The 19,213-nt window shown below is 50.0% G+C and overlaps 3 protein-coding genes across 3 annotated transcripts in view; all 3 read left to right on the forward strand.

Annotated features, from left to right (window-relative positions):
* The window catches only part of RBM41 (RNA binding motif protein 41), a 66,674-nt gene extending 50,353 nt beyond the window's left edge, over nt 1-16,321 (forward strand). Inside the window, exons 2-8 of the mRNA XM_061356762.1 lie at nt 9,970-9,985; nt 10,612-10,728; nt 11,236-11,428; nt 13,528-13,732; nt 14,497-14,873; nt 15,418-15,565; nt 15,885-16,321. Of these exons, the coding sequence (XP_061212746.1) occupies nt 9,978-9,985; nt 10,612-10,728; nt 11,236-11,428; nt 13,528-13,732; nt 14,497-14,873; nt 15,418-15,565; nt 15,885-16,042 (1,206 nt within the window). The 5' untranslated portion in view covers nt 9,970-9,977 and the 3' untranslated portion in view covers nt 16,043-16,321. The remainder of the gene's footprint in view (nt 1-9,969; nt 9,986-10,611; nt 10,729-11,235; nt 11,429-13,527; nt 13,733-14,496; nt 14,874-15,417; nt 15,566-15,884) is intronic.
* Nucleotides 61-9,290, forward strand: LOC133214074 (nuclear pore glycoprotein p62-like). The gene is made up of 12 exons (XM_061356755.1): nt 61-367; nt 1,084-1,460; nt 1,682-1,792; nt 2,234-2,362; nt 3,528-3,626; nt 5,134-5,242; nt 5,394-5,538; nt 5,898-5,947; nt 6,069-6,203; nt 6,658-6,769; nt 7,598-7,664; nt 8,680-9,290. The coding sequence occupies exons 1-12, from the start codon at nt 87-89 to the stop codon at nt 8,769-8,771; spliced, it is 1,707 nt and encodes a 568-aa protein (XP_061212739.1). The 5' UTR covers nt 61-86; the 3' UTR covers nt 8,772-9,290.
* PRRG3 (proline rich and Gla domain 3) overlaps nt 80-19,213 on the forward strand; it is a 42,165-nt gene continuing 23,031 nt past the window's right edge. Inside the window, exon 1 of the mRNA XM_061356764.1 lies at nt 80-89. The gene's annotated coding sequence lies outside the window, so the exon portion shown is untranslated. The remainder of the gene's footprint in view (nt 90-19,213) is intronic.

Raw genomic sequence — 19,213 nt, forward strand, 5'->3', positions numbered from 1 at the left:
GTGCCGTGCGTCATCGGAACGCGCGGCTGCCGGTGCTGCAGGCGCGGTGCCGCTGCACGGGCCCGGTCCGTGGTCCCGCCGCCGCCATGAGCCAGTTCAGCTTCGGGACGGGCGGCGGCTTCACTCTGGGCACGCCCAGCACGGCCGCCAGCACGGCCGCGAGCGGCTTCTCCTTCTCGTCATCCACGCCCGCGGGCTCGGGGGGCTTCAGCTTCGGGAGCGCGGCGCAGCCGGCCGCCAGCAGCCAGTCCTCCGGGCTGTTCTCCTTCAGCAGGCCTGCGGCCACCGCCGCGCAGCCCGCCGGCTTCAGCTTCGGGACGGCGGCCACGAGCAGCGCGGCTCCGGCAGCGAGCGTGTTCCAGCTGGGGTGAGAGGAGCGGGGCGGCGGGACAGGGGCGGGGACCCCTTGGAGCTCTGCAGTGGTCTGAACGTGATTCTTAAAGGGGGAGCCTGTTGCTGTTGTGCCGTGCAGTTCCCGTTGCACTGTTGTATGTTTGGAAACGAGTTCAGCGAGGCCCGCGCTTGTCAATGCTGGCTTTTTCTAATGGGTTTTAAGATTAAGCATAAAACGTCTTGTCCTTTCTCATCCAAATCTGGTGTGCCCAGAATGTTTCTTCAGCCAAGTAGGACTGGGTTTGGGTTTTTTTTTTCCTTAGGAAAGGCTGCAGCTTTGAAGCGATTCTTTGGAGCTGCTGTTGTCAAAGCCTGGCAGATGGGAGCAGTGGGAAGGGAGCTCACACAGGGACTAGCAGTGGAATTTAATTAAAACAAGTGTTATGTAGGGGATGCGGAAAGGGCGCTGAAGAGCCCAGAGAATAAGCAACTTCGCTTGCACTGCTATAAATGTGTCCTGGTGCCCGTATGGGTGGAGGTAGTCAAGGGGGTGTAGTATAAAGAGGCTTAACAGAGGGTTGCAGATGGCAGGAGCTGCCATATAGCCTTTGTCAAAACCGAAACGCAAGCCTGGTCAGTTGTGTGTGTTCTGAATGTTGGTTTCTGCTGTCAGGAAGTGGCCTGTAAGAAACCTGACTCAGTATTGAGTGGATGTACATCTCCAGCTGGTCTCTTTCCATTCTTCCTTAGGTCAAATGCACCCAAATTAAGCTTTGGAGGCAGTGCTGCAACTCCAGCCACAGGAATCACAGGGGGCTTTGCGTTCGGTAGCTCGGCACTGACCAGCACGCCCTCGAGTCAAGCAGCAGCTCCTTCTGGCTTTGCGTTTGGATCCGCTGGCACGAGCACCACGGCTCAGTCTGGGACCACTGCAGGGTTTACCTTTTCCAGCGGCACCACGACTCAGGCCGCAGCAGCCAACTTGAGCATCGGTGCTGCAGCGCCACAGACAGCGCCCACGGGGCTGAGCTTTGGAGCAGCACCTGCAGCTGCTGCCACCTCTGCTGCCACGTTGGGAGCTGCAACCCAGTCTGCAGCCCCCTTCAGCCTTGGGGGGCAGAGCACAGGTGAGTGCTGGCCTTGGGATGGCCGCTGTAGTCAGGAATCCTGTCAGCAGGGAGGGCAGCCGGGGAGGTTCTGCAGCTTCTGCTTCTGCCAGTGTGCAACAAAGCGAGTGGCTTTTGTACCTTTGTTGCTTCTAATGTGACCGTTGCTGTGGTCAGTGGAAGCTACAGTGTCTCTGTTGTAAAAGGTCTGTCTTCTCCTTTTGCTATGCCACTTGTTCCAGGCCTGAACTTCGGGTCATTAACTTCCACTGCAGCCACTAGTGCCCCGACGGCAACACTGACCACAAGTACCAGCTCGGGACCCACTCTGTCGTTTGGAGCCAAACTTGGAGGTAGGAAGTGATTTTGGGGAATAATTCTTCAAGGCTTTGTGAATCTGCTGTTCCTTGTGGGAACAGTTATCTAAGCTGTACTCTGAAAATGAGCTGCAAGTGTTTGTTGCTGTGAATTTGCAGTGGTGTCACTAAACTGTGGCAGTTCATACAGTCATTGGGCTTTGTATCCTCTCTATTTTTTATTGCGTCCTATGTGATAAGTTCTGTTCCATACTTGTTGTTGGGGTGTAACGGAGGGTAGCCACAGGTGTGATGCGTACACTGAGAAAACAGCGTTGAGGTTTTTCCACCTCAAAAAGTAGCTTAAAATTCTTTCACCCATAAAAAACGTGGTGTAGATGGGCCATTTTGTGTCCCATTCTGAACATGAGTCTTCTGAAAAGGGTGAGAGCATGAGGTGGTTTGGTTGTACAAGGTGGATGCTTTTTCTGTTTGCAGTAACGTCCACATCTGCTACAACCACCTCTACCAGCACAACCTCTGTTCTTGGCTCAACGGGGCCAACTTTGTTTGCATCGGTAGCGAGTTCTGCGGCCCCAGCATCATCCACCACCACAGGCCTCTCACGTAAGTACTGATATATAGATCCTGTCAGATGGGGGAATCAATCAGCAGCACATTTGGTGGTCCCTATCAGTAGTGGAGCTGCAGATGCTGGGGTAATATGGCAGGATTCAAAGGGCATCTCTTTTTGCTGTTTGTTGCCTTCCCTCTTTGTATCCACGCTTCTTTAAGAGTCATGGGCTGACAGTGGAGACGAACTGTGCTAAAACGGAGTGTTCACACAGCTGTATTTGTGCAAGCTCCTCTGGTAATAACTGGCAAGTTTTGTCTTGCAGTATTATTTATATGGGAGGAAATAGTGTTTGTTTTCTGATAACTTTAAGGCAGTAGCCCAGGTTTGAAGACAGAACCAACAGCTTGCTTTCTCAACCTGCAATAAGATGTTAACACTTCAGTTCCCTTTGATTATGGAGACTCTGTACAGCGAAGGTCAGTGTTGACTAGAGTTAATACCTCTGCTCCATACATAATGCTGTCTTACTGTGCCTCTGACATTTAGCAGTTCACCAGTTTTCTCTTAAAGCCACAGAGATTACTTGTAACTAGTCACCTGCAATATGTAGGTACCATATATATACCAGCCTAACAACTTGTGTTTTCAGTAGCCCTACAAGGCTTGCATTGGTACTCTTCTGTCCAAAGCAGACCTTAATCTTAGTATTTAAGATTGCTCTTAAGCTAGTGGGCACTCTCCATTTATGAGAATGTCTGAAGCCTTGTTCTTAGATGAGCATAGGTGGGTTGTTTCCAGGCAACTGAAAATCGGTCAGCCTGTTTCCTCTAGTATTTGCAATTGTATTGCCTTAGCAAAATAGCCTCATGCCAAGGTAGCACTTCCCGCATGCCAGTGTCCAGTATCCTTTGCTTATGTTAGCATTCGGTAGCACTTAAATGTTAGAGAAATCAAAACAGTTAAAGAGAAATGACAATAGCTTTGCACCTGCGTTGATTCCTGGAAGGTTCCTGGCAGAATTGCAGAGTATTCGGCTGTTTTATGGCTTCAGCCTTTTTTAAGGTCATGTCCCCATGATCCTTCACCTGAGCAGTGATTGTGGTTAATACAGATACAGACCAGAGGGAGGTGGGTAAGCAGGTAGGGTAGAGCTTTTCAAAGGGGCACTTCTTTTAATGGGTTCCACAAACTCTTCATATTGTCTTCTGTTGACAGTTGGTGCCCCTTCCACTGGGACAGCCAGTCTTGGGACGCTTGGGTTTGGGTTAAAAGCTCCTGGAACAACAAGTGCTGCCACAACAAGCACTGCCACGGGTAAGGACTGGATGCAGAAGTTAGCTGAGGAGAAGAAAGCCCGATGTCAGTAGTGCAAAGGGCCACTGTAGTGTAGCAGCACAGCAATTCTAATTTATAATGCCCTCCACTAACGGTAAATAACACAGTATCCTCCTTTTCCATCTCCCCAAGTGCAGTTACTTACAGCTTCTGAGAGCCTGTCCCCAGCAAAGGGACTTTGGGTGAAGGAAAGTCTGTGGTCTTTGATGTTCTAGTATGGAGCAAGTAAAGTAAACGGATTAGCTGCCACTTCTCTGGCCTGCCTGTGTAGGTGCAGGGTTGCTCTAAGAGGATCAGGGAGAGGTGTACTGATTGGCAGAGGGATAAGCCAAAAGCCAGGGCGGGGGGGGGCGAGTGTTGGGGAGAGATGTTCTATGTTTCAGTTCAGCCCCATTAATCTGTTTCTTTGACATTACAAGCTTCAAATGAAACTTTTCTTCAAGGAAAAATTCCCCAAAAAAGCCACAGAAATGAGTGCTGCATTTAGGTGGTAACTCATGTGAAAACCTGCAGTGGAATTTGCTGCTGCAAAGTGTTGGGATTCAGGACTGAACATCCATCTCAGGATACAGTTTTTATTTTCTGTGTAGTAACATGGATGCTGCTCAGCTCTCAAGGTCTTTCTAGATCTTGTTTCTGGAGTCACTGAAGAATCTGAGCTCAATGTCTAGAAGAGCTGTGTGACTGCCTGACAGTGCCATATGGTAGATGCTCTTAGCTTTGTGAAACATAGAAACCACCTCTTCTGCAAAGATGCAGGAGAAGAACTGGGTTTGCTGGTAGCTATTAGGCCTAATACTAAAAACTGAGGAGCTAGAGAGCAGTGTGGGTTAATACTTAATTTCTTTGAATAGTGCCCAGGTTAGAATCATAGAATAGTTAGGGCTGGAAAGGACCTTAAGATCATCCAGTTCCAGCCCCACTGCCATGGGCAGGGACACCTCCCACTAAACCATGGCACCTAAGGCTCTGTTCAACCTGTCCTTGAACACCGCGAGGGATGGAGCATTCACAGCTTCCCTGGGCAACCCATTCCAGTGCGTCACCACCCTCACAGTAAAGAACTTCTTGCTTGTATCCAATCTAAGCTTCCCCTGTTTAAGTTTGACCCCATTACCCCTTGTCCTATCACTACAGTCCCTAATGAAGAGTCCCTTCCCAGCATCCCTATAGGCCCCCTTCAGATACTGGAAGGCTGCTATGAGGTCTCCACACAGCCTTGACTTTCTCAGCCTGTTTTCATACGGGAGGTTATATGCATGCTGCTAATTCCTCAGTTTACTGGAACTAGTGGTCAGGCATTTACTGTCCACTGAAACTATGTTGAGATGTGCTTCACCCCCTTCTTGCCAGATGTGAGCTTTAATTTTTATAGGTGCCTGATTGAGCTCACAGCACTGTGCTTTAGAAGTGCACATTAGACCTGTTCTCTGTTTGATAGCAGATGTATTCTCTTCTGTTGCTTGACTCTAATCTCTTCTTTCAGGCACCACTACTGCTTCTGGCTTTGCTTTGAATCTTAAGCCATTAACTACAACTGGTGCCACTGGAGCTGTGACTTCTACAGCTGCCATCACCACAACAACAAGCACCAGGTGAGTAATTTGGTACAAGTGACTGTGTCCTGATGAGGACAAGAGGCAGAATCAGTGCTGGTGCCTGGTGGAGCAGGGGGAGGTGAGTGGTGCCATGTTTGGGTGTTGGGTTGTGATCCTGTGTTCTGCACTGTCCCTCACTTGCTCTCAGTGCACCTCCAGTGATGACCTATGCCCAGCTGGAGAGTTTGATAAACAAGTGGAGTCTGGAACTGGAAGACCAGGAGAAACACTTTCTTCATCAAGCTACACAAGTTAATGCCTGGGATCAGACGCTGATAGAGAATGGAGAGAAGGTAAAGTGGCATCCAGTGCAATTTGGCTTTGCTTGGTTAGATCCTTAAAAGCCTTCACTGTTTTAGGTGTCAATGTGAATTATATCTGTGTGCTTTTGAAAGGCTCATTGTATGTCTGTTCTGGTTGATAGACAGTGATGCTTGGAAGTCTGTTCTATGAGTTTACACTCTAACAACAGTTATCTTAGGGTGGAGTTTCAAAGCCAAACCTCTGTTGTTCAGGTTTTGGTCTGTAAATCTTTATGTAACTTGTTTCTTGTAGACATTTGTATTGTGCTGGCTTTCTCAGTTCCACTACTCTTGTTTTATGAGTTGACTTTTGCATTTTTGTAGTATAACTCAGTGTCCTGTGTTTCCAGATTACTTCACTGCACAGAGAAGTAGAGAAAGTGAAGCTTGATCAGAAGAGGTATGACACTGTGAATGCTTGAGATTATGCAGAGAAGAAACACAATCTTCTTGTATTGTGGAATGCAGATGTAGAAAGTACATGAGCTGTAAGTAGTGTGGTAAACATTTTGTCTTTTCAGACTGGATCAGGAACTGGACTTCATCCTGTCCCAGCAGAAGGAGCTTGAAGACCTGTTGACCCCTCTGGAGGAGTCTGTGAAGGAGCAGAGTGGGACCATTTACTTGCAGCACGCAGATGAAGAGCGGGAGAGGACGTAAGACACAAATCTGTGTTGGACATGTGCTGAGCAGACTAACGTGATGATCAGTCAGCAGGAAGTAGAGATGGGATGCGTGACAGCACTGATCTGTCAGAGGCCTTTGTCAGTCACGTAACCCTCTTTTCTGCATGGCAACTTAGATTTTAGGCATTAGAAACGGGGAAATGTGACTGGAAGCCCTTGAATCATCATGAAAATCTCTTTGGGTGTTGTGGTCTAATCAGCTGTCTGGGAACAGGTTACTAATTTTGGCATAATTCGTGATTAAGAGAGACAGAGGTTAGGCGTTACCTCATCTGTGTGCTAGAATGCTTCTCAGGGTGCTGTTCCCACATGCCTGCCAGCCTTGAAAGGTGCTTTAGCTAATTCTGACTGCCCAAAGCTGGTGTGATGGGGAGCATTGAAGTTCTCTTTACATTTCTGACCTTTGTTCTTGTGTGTTTTGCAGCTATAAACTGGCTGAAAACATAGATGCTCAGTTGAAGCGCATGGCACAAGATCTGAAGGACATCACTGAGCACTTGAATACATCAAGAGGCCCAGCGGACACAAGTGACCCGGTAAATCCAAGCTGTATTTTTTGCATGTTCTTCATTTGTCCACTTTTGGATACTCATCTGTTTGTATCTTCAGCCTGGGAAGGGTGTTTTGTTTTGTCCCTGGGTTGGTTCTCTGGTCAACAGAACTGGCTTTATTACACCGCACAACCAGCCTGACACATGTAGTTACTCTGTGGTTCTGGTAATAGGTTTCAAAGTGTCTCATTCTGTAGGAAGCCTGGTTATCTGATGTCTTACTTTTGCCAAGATGACAGCTTGTTTCAGAGGCAGCCCTTAACCCTGATGTGTCTGCTTGCTCCACCACTTGCATCTTTCTTGTTGCTAATCTGCATTTTGATTAGAATGCCCTCTGGGGTTATTGCTCCTTTTTTCTTACATTACTTTTGTATCCTCATGAAAACCAGATGTGAATTACAGCTCTTTCTGATTTGTGTTACACTGATCTTGATGCTCTCTGTGGTTTTACCGAGAAGCTTGCTTATGTTTTTCCCCACTAAAAATTTCCCTTCGCTCTTGCAGACTTGAGTTTTTCCCATTCCTTTTTACTTTTGCCATCTCAGGCCTAAGGTGATGGATGTGGTTGCTGGGTCTGAATTGGAATAAGCTGCAGCCACAGGCACCGAACCAGTCTCTTTTCCTTATGGTAAAGAGAAGAAAGTTGCTGCACAGACTTCCCCTGGGGCAGTGGCTGCTAAGTTAGCAGAGCTGTACATATGAGACTCTGGGTTGCATGGTGTTCCAAAGGCAGGGATAGTGAGTTTATGTCTTTTACTGCTCCTAGTTTTTATGTAGTGTAAGAAATGACTTGCACCTTCTCTTTGTGCTCAGCTTCAGCAGATCTGTAAGATCCTGAATGCACACATGGATTCATTGCAGTGGATTGACCAGAACTCAGGTGAGAGTTGTCCTGCAGCTTTTTGGGAATGTAAGTAGAAAGCAGGTGTCCCAAAAAGGACAGATTGAAATGCATCAGTGCGAAGCAGAGAATTGAAAACCTGGTGCTTTGTTCTGTCAAATTAAGGTTAAATAATTCAACTTCCAGAGTATTGTGGGGTTTCCCCTTTAGAATCGGTTTGTCAGTGGTGCCGGCAGCCACACGGGGGCATGGCAGAATAAAGCAGGGCTCCTCTCAGCAGCACCAGGTTGCGCTGTTTGTCTGCAGTGCTGAAAAAAGGGCTCACACTTTAATTTTGTCAAGCAAAGAGTAAATATTTCAGTTTCTAAAATGTGGAGTTTCCATTTGGAATAGGAAAATTGGTGCATGAGAGTGTGTGTAGTGCTTGGGTGAAAGCAGGCACACTGCTGTCCCTATTAAACAGTATGACTGGCTTAAGTCAGGGTTGAATTTGTCCTTTTCCTCCAGAACATGTATGCTAACATCCACATTCCAAACATGCCTTTATCTGGAAATCTGGTGCAGCTCCTGTGGATCAGAATTGACTTCACAGAATCACACAGAATCCAAGGGTTGGAAGGGACCTCAAAAGATCATCTAATCCAACCCCCTGCAAGAGCAGGCTAACCTAGAGTACATCACACAGGAACTTGTCCAGGCAGGCCTTGAATATCTTCAATGTAGGAGACTCCACAACCCCCCTGGACAACCTGTTCCAGTGCTCTGTCATTCTCACAGTAAAACAATTTTTCCTGATGTTCACATGGAACCTCCTATGCTCCAGTTTACACCCATTGCCCCTTGTCCTATCACTGGACATCACTGAAAAAACCCTAGCTCCATCATCCTGACACTCGCCCTTTACATATTAGAATGTGTGCTTTGTGTTGTGTTTTCCTCCTCTGTGCACTGTCAAGGCTGAGTGACTGTCAAAATGGCAATGGTTTTCTTTCTCCTCCTGTGAAGGGTTGTGGTTTAGGGTGATTCTAAGGTTAATCTCTTGTTTGTCCCACAGCCGTGTTGCAGAGGAAGGTAGAAGAGGTGACAAAGGTTTGTGAGAGCCGCCGCAAGGAGCAAGAGCGCAGTTTTCGGATCACATTTGATTGACTCACTCAAAGTTTAATGAATTAACCTAAAATCTCCACAGAAAAGAGGTTTTGGGGGACCCAGGTCTCAGATCATTACATGGGTTTCTTTTCTTGCAGTAAAATGTGTTGTTTGTTCCAGAGCCAGTGTTTACAGTGTCTGTCTGGAACTCACCCACTCCAGTCTGAGACTGCATGAGGTTTGTGCACAAAGTCTGTGCTCTTTGTTCTTTGTAACTGCCTGCAGTGGTGAGAAACTCAAATGCTGCCCCTGAAGGACTTAAGCAGTAGGTGACTCCCTGGCTGAGCCCTCCCATGCTGCAGTGTAACCTGGGTATGGTTAAGTGGGACTTGATGATCATTTATTCAGGACCTTAGAGAGAAGATTTAACGCAGAGGTGTCCTCGGAAGGAGCTGCAGCAGTCTGAGACTCGATCCTGTTACTGCTGGCTGGAGTTTGTGTTCATATTGGGTGTGCTTCCACTGGTGAAAGTGGGCCTTGTTTTCTGTACTCTGACAGTAACCTGCTTTTGTGCTGGTACCTGTAAGCAGCACTTCTATACAATTAAAAATGACTAGATGTGCCAGTAGAACGATGGTACTTGTGTGGTGATTTGTAGTGCAGCTAGTTCAGGAAAGAGCCTGGTCAATGAGTCTGCTGTAAAGCTTTGTACAGGACATGGTCCAGTCACTGTGGATGACAATGCACATTCCAATGTATTCTTACTAATAGAAGGGAGTGAAGGATCAGGTGTTCAGCAGAACAGCTCTCACTCAGTTCTCCTTTGCACTTTATTCTTCTGTTCTGCACAATGCTGAAACTGTGTAATGGGGTTTACTTTGTATTTACCTTCCTGTGCCTGGTTTAACATATTGCCTCCTGGGAGGAATGGAAGGGTTTGCTTAGCTGGGTAATTCACTGGCTCTAATGTGCTTTACAACTTGTGAGTTGCTCTTTAGCGTTGTTCATGGGTGCAGATTTCATCTCTACGGAAGGAGGGGGGCGCCTCATATCCGCTGTGGTTGCGACTGGCGTGGAGGGACGTGCGGGAAGCCCTTGCAGAGGCTCCAGCTCCTTCACCGTGGCTCTTGCGCTGGGAGCGGAGCCTGAATGGTGAATACTCCCCCCTCCAGCGGCTGCCGGTAACCGGGAGGGAGCGGCCGGGTCCAGCGCAGCGCTCGGCCCTGCCCCTTCCGCACTACGGCTCCCGGCGGCCCCTGCGCGGCGATGCGGCGGTGAGCGGGGCGGCTGCGGGTCGGGGCCCGGGCTGGGATCGGGCTCGCTCCCGGCAGCCTCTGCCGCGGGGGGGATGCTCTGGGCCGCGGGTCCGTCCCCGTGTGGTGCCCGCGGGCGAGCGGGTCCCCCCAGGGAGGCGGAGGGGAGCGTGCCATGGAGCGCGGCTCAGGCTGCGCCGCTTTGCCCCCGGAGCTCTCCTGGGACAGGGGTTGGTGATGGGCCTGGCAGCCCCGGGGTGACGGCTGGACCTGATGACATTAAAGGCCCTTTCCAGCCTGGTTGGTTGTGTGATTCTTCATGAACTGTGTTGAAACTAGCAATGTCTGTTTGGGGACTGGTACAGAACAACTTCCCAGCAATGAACAGAAGATTACATGTGGTTCAGGGAGGGGAAAATGTAACAGGAAAGCGTCCAGGGATATTTATAACTTTCTCAAAGTAGTCCCACGTTTTGTTGGCTTTTCTAGGTAGCATTAATACAGCTTCGGTCAAGTAGTTTTGGTTCCTTGTTGTGCTTTAAATCCCATAAAACTATTAAGGAGGCAGAGGGACTGTAGCAGCGCTGTGTTCTGAGCGGTGTTTTCCCTGTTGCCTTACTGACCATCTCAGTTCTCGTGCACCCCAGGGTCAACAGCAGCCTGTCCAGTGATGAGCTCCTCCTGGAAGACTTGGAGACAGAAGGAGAGCGGCAGCTGAAGAGCCTCCTTCACCACCAGCTCGATACCACCGTCTCCATCGAGCAGTAAGTCCTGATCTAACCACTGGAGGGGCTGCAGAGGGGCTGGTGGGCAGATTCTGGCCATGCTAGGGACAGCCTCACTGAGGCCTCCTCCTGTGTTTGATGCAGGCTGTTGCCTGCCAAAACAGCTCTGTGAACCCTTCCTCATTTGCTGGTCTCCTGCCAGGACACTCCAGCAGGAGATAAGCACTCCTTATCTCCTGGAGCAAGCACTGGTGGTAACTTCTTTTAACCATTAGGTGAAAAAGAACTGGTTTGCTGGGGCAGATGCAGGGATGAGTGTCTAGGCTGGCTTGCATTTGTGGGGCATTTTGGTGTTACAGTGTCAAGAGGTGCCTCCTGTCCATGTTCGGGCACCTTCCTGCCATGTGGGATCTTGTGGGCTTGGAGAGGGTCAGGAGGTTATGGAAACACAGCATCTCTGCTTGGTGCCCAAGCATGGCTGGGGAGAGGCCGGCCCCTTCCTGTTCCCCCAGTTTCTCAGCGCTGTTGTGTTGGTTTGGGTTACAGATGCAAGTCGAAGCGGAGATGCTTCGCCCCTGCAGCTTTTTACAAGCCCTTTGGGGAAGAGGCTGCGGGGGCTCTGACCCTGTCACAGTTCCAGGCCCTGCAGGAAAACAACAAAGAAACTGCCTCTCTCCGGGAGCTGGGGCTCTCCGACTCAGAGATCCTGCTCTGGAAGAATCGGGCTTCAACAGCAAAGGTAGACATGCTCTGCTTGGATGTGAATGTGGTCATGTCCCTCTAACCCGATAGCCTCTGGCGTCCTGGTAGAAAACATAAGTCCTTTGTAAGCCCCCTGGCAAAGAATGGCTGCTGTATGTGTGTTACCTGTAAGCCAGCATGATCCTACATTTATTCTGGCCTGTTTTCCTCTTTGGAATGGTCGGTGCTAAGAGATGTGGTGGAAAGAAGAGTTGGTCCTTTGGAACACAGCAGAACTTGGCTGTACTCCTGCTTCTGCCTTGATGGTCTCAAACAAATCGTTTCACCTGTTTATACCTGTGTAAGAAGGATTTAAAGGCTGGAGGATTAAAAGAAGGAAACAAAGCACCTCAGCCTCCTCCTTTCTGTATTCTGACACATCCCTGAATCCCATTGCTAGCTTGGGATAGCTGTCCATAGGGAGACTGTCCTCAGGGTTTTGCATATGCTTCAAGGGACTTGAAACAGCCATATAAAAACAGCAGCATAGAGCTGTTAGACCAAGCGTGTGATTGCAGTGATGTGCTCCTCTTTGGGTACAGTTTGTGGCCAAAGCAGTTTCTCCCCTTCCCTCCACCCTTTTCTTTCACATTCCAGAGACAAGGGACTTTTGGGCTTGTCCAGTGTCAGCACTGGAGTGTCCTGCTTTTAATGTAATAAAGCAGAAGGACTTGGGCTGATCCTTGGCCTTGTCTTCCTGACCAATAGCTGTGTGCAGGCAGAGACAGGCTGGGGTAATCATAGGTTTGCCTCTCTCCAGCTTGCCATTACTTGCTTTGGTGTTTAAATGCCAACCCAGCCCTGGTGTGGCCTGCGTTAAAGCTTGGGTTAGAGAGCAGTGGTGTTAATTGAAGAATGAAAATGAATGTCAGCAGTAGCAGCTGTTGTGTTCAGTGTGGAATGAGTTCTGGGATGTTTAGCAATACAGATGAGCATGGAAAACAATACCCTGACAGAAAGAACCAGCGGCGTTAGGGTACATCTGCAGCTCGTGAGAGAAGAATACTTGGAGGGAAAGCTCAAGCCAGGTAGCGATGTGCAGCTTTGTATGTGGAGGCTCTTGAGTGAAAGATACCAGGGAGCTGAGGCAGAGAGGACTTCAGATTGCCCGTGTGTGGAGCCCTTGGCGCAGCACTGAGTGCTGCTGTTACTGTCAGCTGCTAAGTTGCAGCTCTTTTGAAAACAAAGTACTACAAATGATTCCCCACAATTGTTTTCTTCATATGAACAGCCTTTTGTGCCCCAGGGAAGCCGTGAAATAGTGAATGGGAGCTGGGCAAATGTGGGCCCATGCAGTTAGGCAGGAGAGGTGCTTATGGGAAAGCCTTTGTTGGATTGTGCAGGGAGAAAGCCTGGTTCTTGCCTGAGGCAGAAAGATCTGCACAGTGATTCTTGAACTGAATGTGAGGAAAGAAAATCCTCTCCAGCCCCATGGAAGCGTGTTCTCTGAATTCTGATAGAGGTGGTTGTGGGAACAGCAGGTGGGTTATGTCTGTGAGCTTTGGCAGTGTGAGTCTGGTGCATCTTAGTAGTGCCCTGGCCCTGTGCAGTGAGGTTTATTTATACAGGAATGCTGCTCATAGCCAGATTAGCTCTGAGGTCTGTGCAGCAGTAACTGTGGCTTCTGGGGCTGGTTCATGTGAACACTGAATCTCATCAGGGATTTAGTCCTTAGCATAAACATATCTTTGGGTGCCGAATGGAAGCTTACATAAGGTGTTCTCAGTGATGTCAGGGTCATAGACCAAAAGCTTGTTGGGAAGTTCAGCTCAAGAATGCTATAGGCATGGCAAAAGAAATACTAAAGGGGGTTGTGCAGTTACTGCAGGCGGCCTTAGAAAACAGGTATAGCTGGCAGAGGGACACAGGCACCATGAGTGAGGCCAGGGAAAGGAAAGCAGCACAGAAATCGGGACAAAGGCTCTGCCTCTCGTGAGCTGAGGCTTGCTGAGTGGTTGTACTTCTGTCCTACCCTTGCAGTGACCTGCTCTTTGGGGGATGGTTCCTAGCTGCACTCACTCTGGGGCTGGAGGATGGCTGGGTCTCTGGAAAGGAGGCATGTGCTGTATGTAAGCAAAGCTGTTGCCTGTCTTCCAGGGCTCTGGGCTGGGAGCAGCCCCGGAGGCCACGCAGGACCGACTCCATGCCATCCAGGAGAAGATGGAAGAGCGTCAGCGCATCCTGGCTCTGCCACAGAGGTTTGCTGGTAGCAAGCAGCTGAGCCGGCGGGAGATGGAGATTGAAAATGCCCTCTTCCAGGGAACAGACCGGCACTCCTTCCTCCGGGCGCTCTACCACGAAGGTCTGTGGGCTCAAAGCTGTTGCTACCTTTGTTCTACCATGCAGAGCCTGGGTGTGGGAGTCCAACACATTTCTGTCTGGCCTTCTGTCCCTGAAGACATGCTTCTGTTTTGGCACTGTGTGGGAGGAGATATTTTCTTCTCTTACATGAGCAGACAGAGAGTGGGCTCTCTGAAGGGTTTAGTATAGAGGCTTGTAAAGTCCATCTCTGTTTGGAAAGCCTGGGTCTTGGTGTGGTGCAGAGCCCAGCTCAGTATATGGAAGAGCAGCTGGGGATATGCTTTGGCTGGGGCTAGAAATCATCCCTTCTCTCATTTAACTGCAGTCTAACAATGGTGGGAGGGCAGCAGAGGCACGGAGCAGAAAAGAGTAGAGTGACCTGTTAAAGGCCAGTAGCCAAATGGAATTGGAGCCCTATTGCTGATTCCCAGTACCATGTCCCTGGGATAACAGCATTTCTTGCCCTGGCACTGTGGTCCCCGAGGAAAGTTGAGGTTTGTAGGTTGGGAGGTGCCCCTCTCATATCTGTCCTCATTTCCATTAAATAGAGTAAAGGAGATATCATTGGTCAGTCCATGCCATGGACATTCTTTAAACCCGGGAGCTTAATCTGATGTCCCTGGAAGTTTATATTCCACATAGTGGTATAGAAAGGTAGCATGGCTCATCCTGGCCATGCATGCAGGAGGAAAGTGTGTTGAAGGAGTCAGGTTTTCCAGGTTCTTGGTGGTAGTCACATTTCCATGTTTCTCCATTGTGGATTAGATGACACTCAGAAGAGGATAACAGATGTAAAGGACCCCATGGTTCATCTGGAGAGTGTTTACCAAGAGCTGCTAAGCAAGAAGCACCCTGAAGAAGTCCAGCCTACCAAGAGTGATGCATGCTCATGCCCTAGCCCGGCCCTGCAGGAGCCTGCGGCTGAGGAGTCATCGCTTCCAGACCAGGAAGAGCAAGCAGAACAGGAAAGAAGTCCCAGCCTTCCTGCAGCAAAGCCCCACCAGCCCCCTCCAAGTCCTGTGGTTATCAAAGACCCTGTAGAGTTTGTCCCAGAAGAGGAGATCTGCAAGAACCGTCTCTCAGAGGAAGAACTCCGAAGTATTCCCCGCTTCTCGTCCTACAACCCTGGGGACCCCAGCAAGGTGTGTTGAGCTGAACCAGGATTTATTCTTCCTTGGTGGTGTGCCCTGAAGCTGCTTCAGCAGCCAAAGCCTCCTTTTTCCTGTTGCTTAGAGGGTGCTTGGTTGATCCTCCTGGCCAAGGGAGAGCAGCCTCCACTTTGGGAGGGAGGGAAGAGGACCTCTGGCTCTAGTGGGATGTCACCCAGCCTGGCAAAGAGCCGAACTTCAGCCCCCAGCCCCTCTTGGTGCTGGCATGTCACTGATCAAGAAGCTGTGACTTCACTCGGTGCTTAACTGGTAGCTGGAGCTTACTGTGCTTTATAAATACCGAGTTACCAGCACTTGGCACAGGCAGGCATGACAATGCCTCGAGTGCAGAGCTGCCTTTCTCCATACACCCACCTCTCTTCCAAACCCCACCGTTAGCATGTGGGTGAAGAGGGACTCTGGGATGGCAGAGGGACTGAGCTAATTCATACCTTTGAGGTGTATGGACTTGGGACCAGGTTGGAAGGTGTCTGTTTGCATGGCGCAGGCTGGCTGATCCTTTGTGTCTCTGGAGCAGGTGCTGTACTTGAAGAATCTGGGCCCTCGAGTGACGATGAAGGACCTAGTGTCCTTGTTTGCTCGGTTCCAGAAGGAGGACAGCCCACCGATCCAGTTCCGCCTCCTGAGTGGCCGCATGAGGGGTCAGGCTTTCCTCACCTTCCCTGGTGAGTCACTGCCTTGTGCCCTTCGGTTCCTCCCTGATGCAGGAAGGTGCCACATCTTCCTACAGGGCACTGGGCTGGTGCTAAACTTGCTCTCCAGGGAGATGGAGGCTTCTTCTCCTTGATTCTTCTTCTCCTTGATTGGAAGAGGGTTCATCAGAAGGGATGCAGTCTGTTAATGTGCCGTATTTACATTGGGATGCCACTCTGGATGGAGGATCCCAGTGCTGCACGGTATCATGGTGCAGGCTGAGGGTCTGTGAGCCAGGAACACCTCGTGTCTGTGCTCTGTAACCTGTGCCTGTTTACTCTCTCATTGCAGATGTTCAGTCAGCGCAGGACGCCATGCACTTGGTGAACGGGTACAAGCTGCAGGGGAAGCCACTGGTCATTGAATTTGGGAAGAGCAAAGGGCATTCACCAGAGGCCGACTCTGCCATCCCCTGCTCCTCTGCTGGAGAGAACCCCCCTGCCAAGTAGGGGATGGAGAACTGTGAACCTCGTGGGTCTGCATGTGCCATGAGAACTCCTTGGTTGTAACTGGGACAGCAAAGGACTGTTGGGAGTTAACATGGAGGTCTGTACATCTCAAAGTGGGGAAGGCAGAGAGCTGGGCACCAGGCTTTTTGAGAGGTGGGCACTGCCTTTACGCTATTGGGGTGTACTGGCTTTTTCCTCTTGTTCTACATGTCTGCCTTCTCAGCCCTTTGGCAAGGAGAAGGGGAGGAAGCCATGTAAATAAATGTATTTATTACACTATTTCCTTGGGGTGTATTTATTCATCTTTCTCCTGTGCAAGTCTTCCAGAGCCAAGTGTGCTGTGCTCTGCAGGACTGTGTCAGCAGAGTTCAGTCCTGGCCTCTGTGCTGGGACCTGGACTGGTACGGGCACTGGTGTTCCCTTGCAGGAGTATCTCGGAGCTGGCTCCATCAGGGGTTTGGTGTGTCAGTGCTCCCCAAAGAACAACTGATTCTGTTGTCGTTCTGAGCAGAATTGGTTAAAGCAGCTCTTTCCCTTCATTTCTGGCCCCTGGTGCAGGGGAGGATACGTAGGTGTGATGGGCGTAATTGAATGCAACTTCCTGAACCCAGCACACAACAAAGGCCATTGAAGAAGGCAAAGAGCGTACCAGCAAGAGACCTGTGCTCAAGGCTGTTGCTTGGAGAGTGGTTTGCTGTGACACAGCCTTTGTTCTGAGCACTGCACGTGTTCTTAGGTCTGTTCATTGTGAAGTAGCCTCACATTAGTCCAGAGACTACAGTCCAGACAGGAGGTGGACCTCAGGGCAAAAGCAGACTCTTAGCAAAGCAAGTGGTAGGTTGCAGGCTGCTACCATGGTTTGTCTTCTGTCCTATGTTTGGGGTCTACGCTGAGGCCATAGGGAAGGTCTCAGTGAGATGCAGTTTGTTGGGAGCCCTGGCCAGAGCTAGTGGATCTGTCCTGGGTATCCTCTTATCTCTCCCTTTTTGAGAGGGGTCTAGAGGACTCAAATGTTCCTTCATCCTCCTGTGTCCAGAGAATGGGAGCAGAGGGAGGAGCAGACATCCCTGCTGAGCTGGTGTTTTGAAATCCTCCTGGTTCCTGTGTATCAGTGTTAACACCTTCATGCCCCTGTGAGCTGAATGCATCTCCACGGGCACAGTTCTTCAGTGATCGGCCTGAATGGCAGCTGAGATGACTCTGGGAGCGTTAAGCTCTGTGTGGCTATGAACTGCTCTGTACAGAAAACATCCTTACCCCGGAGAATCCAGATCCCTTTTGGCTTCCAGCAGGGAAAAGAGAAAATTTCTCTGGATAAGTCTTACTTTTTCTTTAACTTTTTTTTTTTCTTTTTGGGGGGGGGGGAAGTCGAGGTTTGCTTTATTTATTTATTTTCCAGTGTCTTCCACCCCCTCCTCACACCCGCATTGCACATGGTCATGAGAGCGCAACGTGCGCTGCTCCCACACGGTGGCGCCACTTGCCCGGCTGTGTCCCGCACTGGTCCCGCACACCGGTTGTGCAGGGGGTGGCCTGGAACAGGCAGTGAGGCTGGGTGAGCCGGGACCCAGGGCCTTTGGGCTTCCTAGTTCTGCTACTGCCATGTCCCCTTAATGGTGGCTCCTTGTCTGGGATTGAGAGTGCATCAGGAGCATTATGCTACAGGGGGAGGCTGATGCAATCTGTGCTGGGGCAGCATGCACTTGGCCAGGAGGAGGATTGATGCTCACAGTCAAGAGGTTGGTAGTTTGTTATAGCTGCAGCAGGAACTGAGGTCTGAGGTTAGCTCTGTTGTGCACTGGGGGCACTCCAGCCTGCTCCCCCTCGATTTTTCTCCTTAATTTTCCCCCTTTTAACCCAACAAGTCCAAGATGACCATAAAAGAAGTACTGGAAAAGCATAGGGACATGGTGAAAGCTTCACCCCCCAGGCCTGACTTGTCTCAGCCCCCCTGCTGCCCAGTAGCTCAGCACATTAGAAGATTGGTGTGGTCCAGAGGAAGCTGGAAAAGCAAATGCCAAACTTAATAGCAGAAAAACAGGCTACAGATTTGAGTGTGTGTGTATAAATTCACATATAGGAGCACAAAAGGCATAGGCAAGGGATCCTTTGTGGCAGTTGGTACAAGCAGTGAAGCTCCCATTCGGCTCTTCCCTTTTGGGTGGAAGGCAAGACTTGACAGATCAAAGGTGGAGGAAGCCACGTGCAGTGGAGACGGTGGGGGAAGAGACTTGCAGGTCCTTAACACACAGGAGCAGGAGGATCTAATGGAGTGGGAGAATGTGAGAATACCAATGGAGGATGTTTCTGTGGAACAGAAGCCTGACTGCAGCAGAGTGGGATGTGCTCCGGTGCAAGGTAGTGAATCTGTGGCTGTGCATCCCTGCTGGTTTGGGGAGTTCTGGAGAGAGCAGGTCAGGGTGGGTTGAAAAGGAATGACATTCCCCATAAAGAATGAGCTGGGCTCTTGCTTTACTTATTAAAGTGCCTTTATCTCAACCCATGAGCTTTCTTACACCCTTCAGATCCTCTCCCCCATCCCACTGGGGGGAAGTGAATGAGTGGCTGTGGGGCTTAGTTGCCAGCTGGGGTTAAAGCACAACAGTCCTTTTTGGTGCCACATGTGGGGTATGAAGTGCTGGAGATAAGGACAGATTTGACTGGAATGTGCTAGATTGAATTTATAGCTGCTATTGCTGTTCAGCTATTAATTGATGGGCTCCGATGCTCGCCGTGGGTCTTGCTTGCCTTTCTGTATGTGAGTCTAGTGCTTGTAGTGGCTGCATTTTGCTTCTGGTTTTTGTTGTGGTGCCTATCATCTTACTGTGCTGTGGCTGGGAACACAGATAACAGCCGTGGCCGTGTGCCTGGGCTGGCAGATGCCCAGGGCATCGCTGCTGAACTCGAGTGTGAACTGTGGTTCACACTGCGGTGTGAGCTCGAGTCAAAGGGACTGTGACCTGGGGATGAGACACCCCGAAGTGGCTGTGGCTGTGGCTATGTCCATGCTGCAGCAGGCATAATTCTGAAGGGCCCGAGGGTGAGTCCGTGCTGGAGCAGGTACACCCTGAAGCATCTGTGCCACAGCAGGAATACCACTGAAGAGACTGGCTCATAGATGAGGCTCTGCTTGGAGCAGGTGCACCCTTAATGGACTGCGGTCTATGGATA

The sequence above is a fragment of the Neopsephotus bourkii genome, unplaced genomic scaffold, assembly GCF_033783945.1.
Source record: "Neopsephotus bourkii isolate Nb327-2 ecotype Australia unplaced genomic scaffold, CSIRO-AGI_Nbou_v1 NB_867, whole genome shotgun sequence".
Classification (NCBI taxonomy): domain Eukaryota; kingdom Metazoa; phylum Chordata; class Aves; order Psittaciformes; family Psittacidae; genus Neopsephotus; species Neopsephotus bourkii.

What these genes read in the sequence shown, in the direction of transcription:
- LOC133214074 (XM_061356755.1), top strand. Translation starts at nt 87, where the DNA reads ATGAGCCAGTTCAGCTTCGGGACGGGCGGCGGCTTCACTCTGGGCACG. An exon ending in CACCACCACAGGCCTCTCAC is followed by an intron (nt 2,363 to 3,527) that starts GTAAGTACTGAT and finishes TTCTGTTGACAG; the next exon opens with TTGGTGCCCCTTCCACTGGG. An exon ending in CAGCGGACACAAGTGACCCG is followed by an intron (nt 6,770 to 7,597) that starts GTAAATCCAAGC and finishes CTTTGTGCTCAG; the next exon opens with CTTCAGCAGATCTGTAAGAT.